The following is a 16,357-nucleotide window of genomic DNA, read 5'->3' on the forward strand; positions in this document are numbered from 1 at the left end:
TTCACGAAATCAGTAAGGCTTTGGGTGAGTTTCATGGTTTCTATACTTCTTTCCTTTGATCTTTAGACTGCGTCGCGATATTTGTGACTTGTAGATATAATGCTGACGCTGTGATACCATTCTTTTCACAAGAAGCCACATGAATATGTTTATGAAATTATTTTTGCCTTCAAATAAAATGAAAATGTTTAAAGTATTCAGTTAGCCTGCTTCTTTTTTACGAAAAACGTGTGCTAATATTAATGTGCGGCTGATCTGATAATTAGGACAAATGTGTTTACAAAGTCATTGTTAAGTTGTGCTTAATCCTTATACGACCTTATATCCATGTAAACTTTTTTTGTCATGGGAACGTAAGTGCCATCTGAAATACTGACACTATTAATATTGTACCATAGATGACAGGATGAGAATCTCTTCTAAACCTATTAACTGAAGCTAAAAGGAAAAGAAGACATTTCAACTATTACATTAAAAATACAGCTTTATTGCTGTAATGACAACACAAAAGGTACAGAATCCATACAGCTAGCAAAAGTTTGTTGGACAGCTCAGTATTGGACTTGTTCACCTTTCACACTATAGCAGAGTTGGAATCAAGCAGAATGTGTCTAAAACACAAGTCCGTACATGACTTCGATTTTTCAGACCTATATAGCAAAAAACACATCTGCTCCTAGGCTTTGGTCTAGAAACTGTTCAGATAAATGTGCTCTCTCTAGCAAAATCTAAGAGCCTCTTTTGACACACATTAAAGATATCTACACATCATACCTTAACTTGCAACAGGTTACAAATATGATAGAAAGGCACTATACATGTATTAGTTAGCAGCATTCAGATCATACCGTTTGGCAAGGTACTTTTTTTCCACACCTTTGCACCCAAACCATATGCAATATCATGGCTTCATCTATATGTAGATTTCTGGACAAGTTGTTCAAAAGAGTAAAAGAAGAGCAATACCATGAAATTATTGCATTTGTACAAGCTTCTACTATGGTATGATCTTGAGTGGGGTTAAGACAGCATTTGTAACGTCCTGATAGAACGTAAAAGAAAATACAAACTCAAAATTTACAGTACCCGGTACTTAGACAGTATAAAATAGTTCTCTCATTTTTTTGACAATTGAAAGTATACACACAGATCAGTATCAAAATATCACGAACTATATATATGGCTGTACATTCACAAGGAAAACGTTTTAGACATAGACATTCAACACTGAGAAGTCTTTGTACAGATTTGAGGCATTGCTATTATAAGAGTTTAACCATATGCACTTGCACAAGTCAAGACTAAGCATTAAAAAACATTGCTGGCAAACAAAGAGAATGCATCTTAAGTACACATATTTGCCTTATAAAAATCACTCCAAATCTATGTCTAGGATTGTACAAGTGATTTCCAAACTTAGCAAGATACTTAGTTTCATATCTTAAAGGGACATCACAGGGGTAAAATGATGTGATAGTAGTTGGTTGTTTTTTGTTCTGTTTGGCACATGTGAAACTTGAAAGGTTGACCTTGTAGTAACCAACATTGGTGTAGAATTATTGAATAAACACATAAACAGATATCATTATAGTTCTTCGCCACAATATATAGCAGGTAAAGTTTTACTCACATAGTCTAACTCATTTTCACATTTTCAAAGGAGTTACACCTCAAAGGGATGTCTTTCTCTTACTTATTGTCGAGGACATAGCCAAGACACATTTCACTGGATATAGTTTCACTGGAAGGCAGTCTTTTTGGACCTTGAACTTAAAGGTTTGGACCTGTGTCAGCTCAGGACAACAGCGTGGTTTTCCCTCATCTCAAGTTGCTGAAACAAATAAGATCAAAGAACATCAGGTTTGACATAGTGATATGGAATGCTTTGTAGCTTCATTCGATACTATCCACATATAAAGAAAAGTTTTATTGCAATGCATGTGACAAGTCTATTGTCCTGGCACTCTCTGGAGTTATGGTTGCTTTCTTATAGAAGCCAAATGATGATGATTTTTTCGGTAAGGATCTCGTGGGCAACACAACCCGAATTTTGTCCTTATTACAAATGCGTTACAACATAACAACATATAACAATGATTCGTTACATTCTACAAATCGAAGCACTATAATGAATCTAAAACATACAAATATGAATACAAATATAAATAAAGACATCTCTCACAGCTCACCTTTATTCTTAAGTTGTTTGTTGCTCCTCGTATTCTCTGAGATCTTGTAGATCTGTAGATAGGAAAAAATCATGTTAAAGAAGTGATAATACTTCAAGGAGTCCAGAAAAGGTTAAGATCAAGCGAGCTGGCAGACATCAACTCACCATCATAAGGCTCCTTTGTCTGAACAGACAAATATCCACAGATAGCATGCAAACAAACGAAATCAAGCATAATCATACTGGCAAGACATGCAGGCACAGAGCAGGTAACAATCTATCACTATTAGCATATCCACAAGACAAGCAACATAGAAAAACAGCGTGGGTACAAAATGTTAAACAGTGTGCAGCACACAGAGTTACATACCTGAGGAACCCCACCTCCCCTCCCTGTCGATTAGGAGTGCCTCCACCAGGTGACTCCTTGTCTCTCCCTCCCACCGCTGGAACCAGTTCTGGCCGGTGAGCCACCGGCGCAGGACCGGACACCACGGACAGATTGACGGATGCCTGGTTGGGGCTGACCTTCATGAGGTTAGGGAAGGTGTACAGGCCTCCCGAGGAGCCTGAAGAGTGGTAGCCGGTGCTAGGGGGCGTCGTTCCCAGGGACTGAGTGTTGTACGGTACCAAGGTTGCACCCAGCTTCAACCTGCTGGCTGAAGTACCACCTGCAAGTGGGCACATTAGGACAGATGTCAATCATTTACAGTTGGATTAGATGTGTTTACACTAGTACTGGTTTGTAGTGAAGCTCAATGCATGTTTCCTGGAGACCATTTGCCAGAAAACAAAATTTGCTCCTAACACATCTTGCCAATCCTGGAATGCAAGAGAAAGTGACAAGCCATTAAAATGTTGAAAAATATCTAATACAAGACTCATTTAAACAGTGATGGTCAACATTTTCTTCAATAGCTTGCATTGATCCCAGCATTCACTGATCCAAGTTTGTTATGTTCTATCAATATTTTGGGATGGTGGTACCCACCTTCTCTCTGCCCTGTGGCGCTAACAATTCTCCTCCCACTGGAAACACTAACAGCACTGTCACTGCTGCTCCACTTCTGCCCACCTGTGTTCACTGCCCTCATGGCAAGCGTAGTCCGAGGGGCCATGCTAGAAGCCGTGGTATTCTCTGACTCCATCAGACTTGATATGTGTTTCCATTCATGTTCGGGTACAACAGTTGTAGTGACAGAGTTTCTACTGGCATAATAACCTTTTCTGGGGATGTATCGAGTCCTAGCCAGCAGCGAGGAGGATTGTGAGGGAGGAATATTGCCATGGACTCCACTGCTCACGACTTGCCCCAATGTCCTGCCACCAGCTGCTCTGGTTTGTGGCCACTGGCTGAGCGTCATTGTGCCATTCATGGTGGCGGTTCCCCGTACAGTGGACGGCATTCCAGGCTGAACTGCTCCTGACTGATTTGGATTGTTCTGTGATAGGTTTGTCTTACCAAGGTCACCTCCTGGTACACCCTGTGCTTCATGATTCAGCCGATGGTCCAAGGAGTCCGTCTGAAAACAGTCCAAAAAAGAACCAATCAAAAAGAAGCCAACAAATTTTGTCCCTTTTGTACACTACCTCTTCAACAACAGCAAAGTTGTATCAATAAACTTTTACTTGTAAAATGCTTGCTTGACAGTTTTTCGAAGTCCAAAAGATATCTACAAATGTACATGTTCATGTAGTCCAGCCAAAGTAGTCATTCTAGGATGAGGGTTTATATCTTGCAGCATTACCCATACCTGTCCAACTTAGATGCATAGTCTGTCCTATCTCTACCTATGGCTCTGACATCACTACATGTCCTGTTCCTGTACCTATATGTACCTGACTGTCAGATTGCACAGACTGGGAGGAGGCTGTCCTACTCTGAATCTGATTGTGGGACTTTCGACCTAAGACACTGGGGCACCTGGACCCAGTCTGTGGTGTCATCTCTGCTTTCTTGACAACACACAGCTTGTTTATGTCCTGTTCTAGGCCGCGTCTACACTGCTGCCGATCCATGGCTGACTTCATTACAGACTCCACACAGGCCTCCACAGCCAGGTTCGACCCAAACTGACTCTTCAGGTAAGATTGCCTTATGACATTCTGCAGAAATTTAGCTACAGCAAAACCAGCTCTTTTCTCACTCTGTGAGGGGAAAACCACAAATTTCTGTCAAAAAAAGGAAGGAAAAAAGGAAGCCGCTGCAAGACCACTGAAAATCGATGAACGATGATGATGAGGCAAGACCTACTTTTGTTCCATTTATATATATATTTTTGGTGTGACCATAAAGCTATGTTTTTTGCTCAATCAAATAATTTTCTCTGTCTCTCTCGTGCGCTATTCTGTAATAACCATAATTGCACAACAAACCAACTCTAGTTTATATTGAGCAAACTTGACTTTTATGAGCACACAACCCCATACTTACATTATACTGCCTCTCTGCTGCTGTCTTCAGGTAGCCTGTGGTGCCGGGGGTGCAGTGCAGAAGTCTGTACACGTGCTCCACCACCCCCAGGCCGCGCACAAGGTTGTCCCGCTGCAGCATCCCGCTGATCCGCTCCAGCTCCTCCTCCTCTGTGATGTCCAGCGGCACGCGGGTGTCCAGGGGCTCGGGCTCTTTGGCCAGGTTCTTCTGCAGTACCACCTGGGGGAGGGGGGATAGAGGGATGGGTCATTATGAGTTGAGATTACAAAAATTCTCCTTATAGTTCGTATATGTAAAGAAGATTGCACCACAATTTTGATCGGACTTATTTCAAGATAGAACAGATGAAGAGTCTGAGGTATGATCCGTTCAATGAAGTTTTGGCGTGTTTTGCACTCATAAATTATAAGCAGCTTATTTGTTTGCATTCATGATAGATTTATAGTTTGAAACAGATGATTGTATACCTTCTAGTACATCTATTATGAATCAGATGCATTTTCTGAAGTTTCCTTATCAACCATGTCATGATGATGACTTGTGATTCAAAGAATTAGTAGGATCAAGTCACTAATTATATATAAATCAGGATGCGTTGATCTAAATGTGGAATAAACATGCTTCCAGTTTTTTCATGCAATGTTATGATTGGATCTTTTATGTAGACTAGTTTGCAATCACCATGTTAAGGCTATTCTGTTGTAAAATTTTGGGGCACAGTCAGGGAAATTTCTAGAAATGGGATGGGAATGACCATCTAAAGAAAGGGGAGGTTTGTCCAAAAATTTCCCTTACTGTCCCATGAACATTTCAATGGACTAATCCTTAGGTGAGCAAAATTCATTTTCATTATTGTATTAAATCATAACCCTTTGAGAACAGCATGCAGGAAGAAAGCTGAAATCACCAAGCTTCCAGTTAGTTTGGGGAAGGATGGGGAGGCATAAACCTAGTAGACATACGACTGAAAGAACAGGCTGTGACTGCTGCATCTGTTGTTCCGTCTCTACATGATCCTCTGGGTCTGCTGACGGTTTGGGCTTGTCCTTCAAGAGCGTTTTGAGATAAACCTAAAGAACAGTTTGTCACATTGTTCAAGATGGGATAGACATTTTCAGAGTCCCAAAGATGATTGCTCTGTCGTTGTGCAATTTCAACCCAGTTTTGGTATGTAGATTTCCACTGCAAATGCTTTGATGAATGAGCATAAATACTTTGATGAATGAGTACCTTGCCACTGCTGGGGCCCAACAATGGTGTGACGCTCATTTATCAAAGCAATGAGAGAACCAAGAAGGCTTCAATTGCATCCAATATATACTGTACATATAGTCACATGCGATTGACCAATCATGATCAGGAGCCCCCATTCAAAATTGATTATGAGGCTGTAATTCTATTGGTTGATGTTGTAGCCCCATGTGACCACATTCCTTCAATAAGAATCCTGTATTAAGCTCACCTGTTCTCTATGTGTCATTTTCCTGGTTAAAGGTCTCCTGATGACCTGTTTCTTCTTTACTTCATTCTTTGGACTCTCTGGTCTCATTCCATCGGGTCCCTTCTGCTCTGCTGGCTTCTTATTGGGCTTTTTCAGCAGAGCATCCATCTTTTCTTGTTTCTGTCTGATTTCTTCTCTTTGTTGCCTGTGGATTTATAATTACAGCACAGGATTTACCTACTTATTACGGCGTAGTCATCTGTGTGTGCAGTGAAGACATGTGATTGCTCTAGAGGGCAGTTACTTCACTAGGCATTTGTTTAATGACGGAAAAAGACACAACAACATATGACAACAAGTACAACAATGTAAAAGCTTCTACTGCAGTTTGACAGGAAGAAACAGCTCATTATATTTCACACTTGCCTGAGAAGCCGTACACAAGGATGTCCACTTTGTAGGCAAGAACATAAAAGCATTTATGCTTTATAAATAACATGTACATAAACACACCTGCACAAACAGTATACAACTATAGCCAGCTGCAAGCAATTGACAGCTTATAAGAGTGCTGATGGCAACAACAATTATTGCATTTCTTAGATTTTATCTACTCTATTTCATCTTTGTTTATTTCATTGTTTTGTGTGCAGAATTACACTGATACATAAACTTTTCTTGGGAAATACAAAATGACAGATTTGCTAACAGTAATCCTGACTTTTCAAGAGCAGAAGTATTTTACCTTGCTGCCTCTTGTCTAGCTCTGGAAGCTGACGTCTCTTGGAAAAGTGAGCCGCTGTGCTCAAAGAACTTCTCGTATCTCTCCATGTTGTTACAGGGATAGATCCTCCTGAAGCCGTTCAGGTGGCTGTCTTCGTATCTCTGGATCTGGTCTTGGATTATAGCCCTTGTCTCGGGGGACTCCTCAACCCTGAAATAAATCACCAGCAGGTAAGCACAGACAATGCTCCGTCAAAAATAACTACTTCATTTCCTGAGGTCTTTTGCAGAATGAAATCTGCAACTTCAAGGATAACTGGAAGAAACATTCTCAGAATACATGTACCTCTGACAAATAACAAGAACTGTTGTAGACAGCTCTACCAAAACACTTACCTTCCTCTTCCCTTTTTTAACAGCCTTTCTTTGACCCGCCGGCGGTCCTCCTCTATGCATCGCCTCCTGTCGAAGGCTGTGAGGTTTAGCATGTTCAGCGTGTCATACAGGAGGGCCTCCTTGATCTCCTTGTCAAGAGGAGCGTCAGTGTGGAAGCTGGGAGAGTGGTTCACCTGCAGGTGTAACAAGAAAGGGCTTTTTGATGACATTTGCATGAAAAAGTTACAAAACAATATGCTCAAGTCACAAGACATAAAGGACTACAACAAAAATATCATGAAACAGACAAGCATAAAGAGTTCTACTTGTTTGACAACATCTCAACCTAAACTTATAAGTGCTGAGGTTGTACATGTATTTTATGTAAGAGACTTGGAAGGGACTGCATGAATACATGGATAACTACAATCATGTAAGGAAAAGTAACCTTACCTCGAGAAGCCAAGGTTTGAGTTTCCTGTCGATAATGATATCAAAGCCCAGGATCTCAAAGCAGGCCGACCCCTTGATGTGGTTGGGGAAGCAGGTGCGGTAGTTGTGCTTCAGGATGGGGTGTGCCGAGATGAGCGTCTTGATGATGACATCATCGATGTCGTCCCACATCTTCTGCACGTCGTAGCAGTGCTCCTCCAGCCACTCGTTGACGGTAGTGATCCGTCGCTTGCTGCCGCACTCGTCGTCCCGGATGAAGTCGTCGCTGTGCTTGTTTATTGCATAGTTTGTCAGATGCATGCAAACTTGGTCCTGGAGAGAGTCACAAGAAAGGTTAGAAGTTAGCTTCCTCCAATATCCATACTTTGTAGACACATATGCTACAGTGTAAATATAGAATACAACACAGTGTATTTTGTATCACCCAAGGTACCAGCCTGACCGCAGGTAGGATCGCCCATGTGACAAAAGTAGAAGCCCACGTGAAAACCCAAGTTATCATCCAGTCTGGAACTCCTACATCGAATGTTTTCGCGGCCCAGGTATGACATGATTTTAATTATCATCTTAAACTTAGGCATTCACTTAGACTTCTTCTATCTGCAAGTATCTACATGTATCTATAGTAGACAAAAAGAAGAAACAACTCACCAAGTTATGGTTACTTGGTTCTGTGTAGGATTTTGTAGCAAATCTTCCTAGCCCATCACGGAACACATACACTCTGAGGGGATCGCACGATGTGACTAAAACGTAGATCCTCAGGTCAAACTTGAAGCTGTCGATAAGGAAAGGCTGCAGGAGAAAAAAATTCAAATGTAACAAAACAGCATGTGCTCTGGAATCCATCATAATAACCATTAGCCTAGAATGTGATATATCTAAGATATCTTACACTTTCTACAAATGATACCCCCCATGCCCTCCCAATACCAACAACATCATTATCATCCTCATCATCACCAATCCATCATCATAATCATCGTCATCGCCGCTCTTCCACATGAAATTTGACCCCCAGTTGTTTGTCACTCATTCTGTCTATTTAAGTCTGCTAAGACCAAGTCTCTTTCACTTTTAATATCCTTATTGAAAATAAAAGCTTGACATGCAGCAAACTCAGAGTGCCAGTTTTCATCCTAATGCTGTCATTACAATACCATATATGGTACGGACCTTGCTGATGTAGACTTGACAGGTCATGTGATCGCCAGGCTTGATGTCCTTGGCATTCTTGCACAGGAAGATGCCACGCCCTTGGCAGCCCGAATCTGGCTTGCAGATAAACGTTTTGTTCTTCTTCTGTCTGCAGTAGGCTTGGAAGTCACCATAACTAGAGGGTAAAAGAAGGGTCACAATGTGCTTTAGACAAGCAGTTGAGCTTGGCAGAATCATACATGGACAGTTGTATCCTTGTGGCACAGAATAACAAATATACCAGAGACCAGAAAATCATTTTACAGACCTGCATAGAAAATGCAAAGAAAGTCTTAGGATGCTATATGTACCCCCACAAGTAATTCCACCTGATCCTTTGATCGTTTTCAATTAGATCAAAGAGTAGCAACCTTTGCCAAGGTATTGGTCAGAATGACAGAGCTTTTGAGTGCAGTCGAGAAACACCAGAAAAGACATCCAAGTAATTTCTACCATGATACGATATTTTCTCCAGTCACAATGTACAATGTAGTAAGTGAAGACCTACTCTGCAGGCATACACCAAGACTTGGGGAAGACACTGTACTCCTTGGGGAACAGCTTGTACAGTCTGTTCATGTTCCGAGCCAGCAGATCCTTCCTGCAGATCTCACTCATGCCTGGAAAATGGTTTATTTTCTGAAAAGCAAAAGTTGCAGTAATAGTTTAAGCACATGTGAGTCTTTGGCAGCATAATTGGTTAAAAAAAGGGAAACTTTCAAATCAAAGCAAACTGGTTGGACAGCAAGTTTTCTTTCCACAGTGTTAATTCTTACAAAATGTGAAAGAATGTATGTAGAACTTATTAAGCGTTTTAAGGTGAATATCCCATATATAGGTTCTTATAGTTGTGTCCAAAGAAATATTTTATGCAACAGCTGTTACTCTGATGCAATGTTGACCAATGAGGGCGAATGAGAAAAAAAGTTGGCATTATGATTGGTCTGAATACTGTATGCGCATTACGTTCTGAAGATGTGTTCAATGTATGGTCTCAAGCAACATGTTAGCATAGTTCTTACCAACAGATGCATGTTAGTAATGCTAAAGAGCCAGACTCTGGAGTCTGCTAATCATGATGACACATGGCTTTGTAACTCACCTGGAATCTCTTCATCTCCATGACTCTTTCCAGCGACACAGAGTAGTCTGTCCAGTAAAGCGACCAATCCTCATCCTCCCCAACCTCTCGGATCCCAAACCTCCTGGCCACTCTTCTTACTGCACAAGGGATAATGACAATCTCTTGTTAACAAATGTCTTATGATGAAGACTGCACTGAAGCATGATATTTAATTATAAAATGTACTTAGTATATGCCTGGTATTGCTGGTGTATGAATAATCCTTCATTAAGACAAATGATACTACATAGATACTACATTGTCCATGTGACCCTTTTCACACGTTTGCTTGAGTTCTATAGAATTTTTTTTAGAATACAAGATTCATTTGCTTGAGTGTCTGTGCGAAGTGAGAAAAATTTACTTACCACTTTCATATTTACAGTTGACAGTACTTATACCAATCCATCTGTGGGAAGAAAACACAAAGAAGAGAAAAAAATCAAATTAAGAAACAAGAAATGGTGTGCTGTGAAGTTACTTTGATGACATGAATACTAATCAGAATACAAAACTATCTGAGTCAGTGAGTCATAGTTTTGGGTTCCAAACTAAGTAGCCAGGCTGGGATTTGACTGGATTTTAAAAAAATCAGTCCTTTTTTTCCCTGCAATTTGCAGATATTGTTTGGGTATTTTGAGCCCTGAACATATTTTGAATCTTAAAAGTGTGGGAAAAGGGGGGGGGACATTCCAAATATGCAATATGATATTTTCAACAGTTGATATTTTCAATAATTTGATCATGTTTTAAATACTTAAATTGTTATCTAAATTATGACCAAGACAACTTTATAAATTTATTTGACTACATTGAAAAAAAAACCTCTATCACACTGTAAACCTTCCTAATTCATTTTTCTCCATATTTTGTTATGTTGAACCTTCCACAGACAGGTTGGGTCACCAGGCAAACATGTTTAACCATAAATATTGCGGTGTACATAGCACAAGATCAGGTAACGTCTTTTGTTGTTGCCTACCTACACCTGTAACATAAGACTTTCCCCCAAGACCACGGACAATAAAGGAAACCTACGCTAACCCCTGACCCGCATGCTTAACCCATGACCTTGTAGCTACACTCTCAGGGTCAGTGAGATCCTGTTACCTTCCTGACTGCTTATACAGTATACTTAGTCAGAACAAAGGAGCCAGGTGTCCCTAGAAATAACACATACTGATTTAAACCTTGCTTTTACCAAACAGCAAAAACTAGAGAGATTATACCTGTTGTTCACAACCTGCAGCCCAAAAAATGTTTCATGTTGCTATCTCTTGAAGTTCAAGATGAAAGGAGATTTCATGGAGAAGTCAGACCTGTACATGGTTTAGTTGCCGCTTCTAACAATTTTCAACAAAAACTCTCACTGCTATCCTTTCCTATAGTGCTAAATAATTGCTTGCACAATAAGTTACAGAATTTCCTACCTATAGCTGCAAGTTTTTAAAGCATTTTCCCTTCAGAATTAGTTCTGCACCAAAATTGGTATTGGTTACAGTCCAAATATCATATGGGTAAAACTTACCTTTTCTTCTTTTTCTTCTTCTTCTTGACTATGATTGGTTGGATTTCTACTTTTTCTTCCACTTCATCTGCGCCGCTAGCCCCTCCTTCCCCCTCCCCCTCCTCCTCATCTCCTTCTCCCTCAGCCTCCCCAGCATCCTCCAACTCCCCATATCCTTCTCCATCCACTTCTTCATCCTGCAGGGGGATAGTGCATAAATCAGATCAATTCAATACTTATATAAACCCTAATTAAAGGAAACCCAAGCAATATTAGGATTTTGAAGGTCAATCTATTTAGTCATATCTAAACATGATTAGTTCAAACAACACTAACACACTGTATAACGTCCATCATGCAAAAATACTACGTTGCTGTGATGTGAGAACTTGGCTTTTACCTGGTCTGGGTCTTCATCATCGTCCTCATCATCATCATCGTCATCATCGACTATTCTCCCTCTAATCACACCATCATCATCAACATGGAGTCCTGGTTTGTCATTGAGACTTAGTCTGGAGATACTGGAGATGGTTCCTCTGGGAATGATGTCATCTGGCAAGACATCATCATCTTCATCACTATCAGTGTCATTGTTATTGTGGTCGCTGTCATTATAGTTCTCATCATCCGAGTCTGAGTCTTCCTTCTTGTCGTCATTCTCATCAGCATCACTCACATCATCGTCAATATCATCAGGCTTCTTCACCATCTTAAAACCTGTGGACACAGCACTGAGTGATCAGTTTTGGTCACAACTTCAAGTACTATCGAGAACTTACAACTATGTTGATATAACTTCTAAGGTTTTGTTGAACTTCTGGAAGTCCTATGTTTTGATGGTGTTTAGCAGGAAGTTACCAGTAAATGAAATAAGCAAAGCCCAAATATTGTTTTTAACTTGGTAATAGTTCATTAACCATTTTATTCAGACTTTGGTAGCTTTGTTAACAGTACTTGCAATGTCAGGTTGGTAAATCACAGGGTATGAAAGGTTCTTTGTGAATAACCAATAACTAGCTATAGTATGTGTACATACCACTGTACTGCCTTTGTGAGGTAATGGTTACTGGTTATGTACAAAGAACCTTAAGTTAATACTCACTTGTTGCAAATGTTCATCGCTTTTATCATTAATTCAACACTTTGCTATAAACAGGTATACTATATCATAATCACTTCAGTCTGTGTGCTCTAGCTCTTACTAATAACATTTGTACGTGCAGTATGCTGTCTGGTTTTAATGATGGTTATGATATTCAAAATGAGGAGGAGACATATGTCTGGAATATCAAGGACAATCATGTAATGGAAAGGGAAAAATGAGGAATTATGACAGATTGTGACAAAGTGACAAAAAGTTGTGACAGGACAGAGACAACACTATCACAGGAAGAATGACATCAATGAACTGTTAACAATTTTCAAAACCACCCTAGCCTGTTTCCTGGCAAAAGTTAATAACACCCCCATTATCAGTATCAGAACAGACTGAGGTAAACACACAGTACAAAGTACACACACTGCATACACATGTACATTAACTGCCAAACATTTTGGCTTGAAGATAGATAGGACATGTTCTATATCCATCTCTCTGCTGAAAGATGGCCATCTGGCACCAAATTTGTTTTGATAAAAGGAAAAGGGAGTTTCGAAAGCATCGGGTGAGGTCTCTGACTTACTTGGGTTGATAGTTGGAAGTACTATTTTCTCCTTAGTTTGGTCTGTGACATGGAGGTTTCTAGTCGCACAAACAGGGCACTGGGGCTTGGTAGCTGAAAGAAGAGACAAGGGGACAAATGGCACAACCATCCATGTCTATGACATGATAAAGGTTTTGAGACATGACAATGATTCAGATGTAAAACAGCAAAATTTGAAGAAAAGAAAATGTGTGTTGCATGATTCACAAGTGTGAAAGCTTGACAACAGAGAACACAAATGACTAGAAAAAGACATGGAAGTTTTGATATGATATCATAAGAGTAGAAATACTTTGAGTCAGTTTGACAGCATTAGACGTATCAAAACTTTATGTAACTTCTTTGATTACTCTAGACTAACACGGACAAATTAAGCAATCAACATGTTATCTAATGTAACCTTTGGCTATGTGGATTACATATCTTACAAATTCATCTTCACATATTGTTAAGATTGAACATTTTGAAAGGTTCGCAAGTACACTAACTGTAAAAGTCTATCATGGACAAATTGTACATTGTTCTGGATGATATCCACCGTAGTCTAATTGGACAAACACTGATCTATGTGTCAAGAGTGCCTGGATGATGTATAACAATTAAACAGGAACAATATTTTTTCCACAATTCTCTGACATGAGTAATATGTAACACAACAAAAACAAACACAGCCCAGAACACCGTATGTGGCTGTTTTGTGACCATAATCCCATGGTGTAGTATTCCAAGAAGCACCACTTTGGAAAGTTCAGACCAGGTCTTAAGGAAAACACCTGGCTTCTCAGCAAGCACTTGAGGTTTTATGCGGGAGCACACACACCAATGGCAGTGAGCCTTCCCCAAGGCTCAGGGATTACATAGAAACTAACCAAATTTGTCTTAAGATACTTAAAACTACTCAACAGGTTTCTGCTATGCACAAAAAAATCTGATATAACTAGGCAACTACCCTTTCCACAAAGTTTTGGAGCAGTCCTCTAAACCTTCATGATTCTAGGAGGAATAAGTTATGAGTCAAAATAATTAGCTAATCAAACGTTTCAGGCTAAGCTTTGAGTTTACAAGCAGGACGTACATTGTATGCATAAAAAATGTGGATTGACGATACATAGCAGCTACGTTGATTTGCTTATCCCTAAACTTTTTCGTGTAATCAAAACACAGGACTTGACCACTAGAAGTACCTGTTTTGTCAGGCTGCAGTGGTGGGAGGTAAAATGGGCGACCCATTAACTGCCTCAGCTCCTCCTCATAGTGCATCTTCCGGCCTTTGACAGTGAGGTTCACCATGGGTACAGCGCTAGCCTAGCTACCTGTTACATACAGGCCAAGGTACTCAGGACAAGCCTGCGATGCTAACTAACAGTAAACCCAATGCACAACGGCACTAATGTCCAATAACAAATTACTAGCGTGCTCCGGATAAGGCAAGCATTGGCGTGAACTTGAAGAGTCCTGGATCCAAAAAGGACACAAATCCAGTACTGTAACAGCACTCTGGTGGTACACTGCTCCACACTATTAAAGGAACCGTGTTGGTTAAACACTGCATCTCTCGTACTGGCAACTTCACCATGATTGCAGAAACCCACAGTCTCTACGTGTACAATGTACCGGATGTACAGACACAGGTAGGTACATGTAAGCCAAGGCAAGAAATCCTATAAGTTGGTTAGCCCATTAAACAAGACCGTCTGCAAGGAACGCCAGGCCCGGGGAAAGTGCCGTCGCTCTTTGAGAAACAGGACGAGTAAGAAAGGGAAAATAAAAAGCCTGGCATGTTTTGGAAACACGGAAAGTTGAGCAAACACCCAAGCGATAAATATCCCCCACATATCTCACAAACAGTAACCATTCAGAGTCGTTAGGGCACCATGACGGTGATCTAAACTGTGTAGTTCCCCCCGGCACAATTTCCCTGGGTGTGTTTCCATTCATTTTAAAAGGTATGCCTCTTAAGCATGCAATTCAGCATCAATATAGGTCCAAATTTAGTTAGCTTTTTCACAAGGACTGCCTGTTCGCTGTAAGCTGATCAGTCCTAAGGCGTATCGAATTCGATGTTACCTAGCGCCACATCTCCCACAACATAGGTTCATGTTTCATCACAAGCTGTTGTGGAAATCCCACTCATGGATACTTCAATGCACTGTAAGTGCACTTATAATGAGTCATATCATGATTATGATGGGTTGAACATTGGAGGATCTTAACTGTAACAATGGCAATTTGTGCTCTGATGAAAAAAAATACATAAAACCTCTGCAAAACACTTTGTGACAACAATAATATTATTGTAACAACCGATACAATAGGATTTGTAAAGGATTTAGTGTATCCAATCCTGGTTTCACGAAATGAAATGCAAAGGCCTTTTTGTTTTGTTACCAATATCAGGTGAATTGTACAGTAGACTAATGACAGATCTGTTATAAAAACCCAAACTAGAGTTCCATAATCCCATACCTTTGTCAGTGATTATTTTCTCAGCTGTATACTATAGATTTTTCATAACCTTAAGTCCTCAACTTATCTTATATATAGTTATATGATACAAATATGAAATTCTGATCTTTTCCCACTTAGGTACATGTACCATAAAGGTTTCTCCAACTGAGGTACCATAAAGGTTTCTCATATATCATGCAAAGGATATCCTCATTTGCATCTAGATCCATTGATGATCTCCTTTACTCAAAGTACACATGTGACAAGTGTGAATGAAAGTATGGTTTCAGAGATAGAAATCAAAACTCATTTAGAGATTTTACTCATTAATCGTGCAAGTGAATCTTATTTGCATATGGACATCTAATTATGATGCAATGAACATCTAATTTTATTCATTTACTAATTACAAGCTACCTTCATGTTAAAAATCATGAGGATTCATTTATCCCTTCTTGAATTATCCTCTTTCAAAGTCTCCAACAAAAATGTCTCAGTTTCAAAACAAGTTGCCCAAATTATAGGAGACTCAAATTAAACCTATGCCACTTCTTTCCAAGCCAGAGAAGCTTGCTGTCACCTAAAACTCATGTCCATAGCACATTTTGAACAGAAGATACAAAAATCAGAGGTTCCACTGCAGTACCACACAGAGGGCAGCTAGGGGGCTTACAATCAAACTTATCATTTTTTTGCCTACCCACATATAGCTGACAAGACCCAACCACTGTCCCCAGTTACTAGTAAAACAATTCCGTTAGCATAGTTATGACAAAATAC

At 40.0% G+C, this 16,357-nt stretch overlaps 1 protein-coding gene across 4 annotated transcripts; it reads right to left on the bottom strand.

The window, feature by feature from the left end:
* Positions 1 to 466: 466 nt before the first annotated feature.
* Positions 467 to 15,122, bottom strand: LOC136428355 (tubulin polyglutamylase TTLL13-like). 4 transcript variants are annotated; one of them, XM_066417807.1, is made up of 20 exons: positions 14,314 to 15,122; positions 13,109 to 13,201; positions 11,824 to 12,143; positions 11,445 to 11,620; positions 10,285 to 10,325; positions 9,896 to 10,014; positions 9,302 to 9,432; positions 8,773 to 8,929; positions 8,248 to 8,391; positions 7,597 to 7,908; positions 7,165 to 7,337; positions 6,791 to 6,979; positions 6,067 to 6,250; positions 5,567 to 5,674; positions 4,605 to 4,823; positions 4,010 to 4,318; positions 3,393 to 3,693; positions 2,541 to 2,841; positions 2,190 to 2,241; positions 467 to 1,831 (listed from the first exon to the last, which is right to left on the bottom strand). In XM_066417807.1, exons 1-20 carry the CDS (start codon positions 14,417 to 14,419, stop codon positions 1,790 to 1,792), a joined length of 3,477 nt encoding a protein of 1,158 aa, XP_066273904.1. In that variant the 5' UTR covers positions 14,420 to 15,122; the 3' UTR covers positions 467 to 1,789. The 4 variants fall into 4 exon arrangements, with proteins under 4 accessions (XP_066273904.1, XP_066273901.1, XP_066273903.1 ...); XM_066417804.1 differs by having other exon boundaries at positions 3,162 to 3,693; positions 14,314 to 15,080; XM_066417806.1 differs by lacking the exon at positions 5,567 to 5,674 and having other exon boundaries at positions 3,162 to 3,693; positions 14,314 to 15,070.
* Between the last annotated feature and the right edge of the window lie 1,235 nt (positions 15,123 to 16,357).

This window comes from Branchiostoma lanceolatum, chromosome 2, assembly GCF_035083965.1.
Source record: "Branchiostoma lanceolatum isolate klBraLanc5 chromosome 2, klBraLanc5.hap2, whole genome shotgun sequence".
NCBI lineage: Eukaryota > Metazoa > Chordata > Leptocardii > Amphioxiformes > Branchiostomatidae > Branchiostoma > Branchiostoma lanceolatum.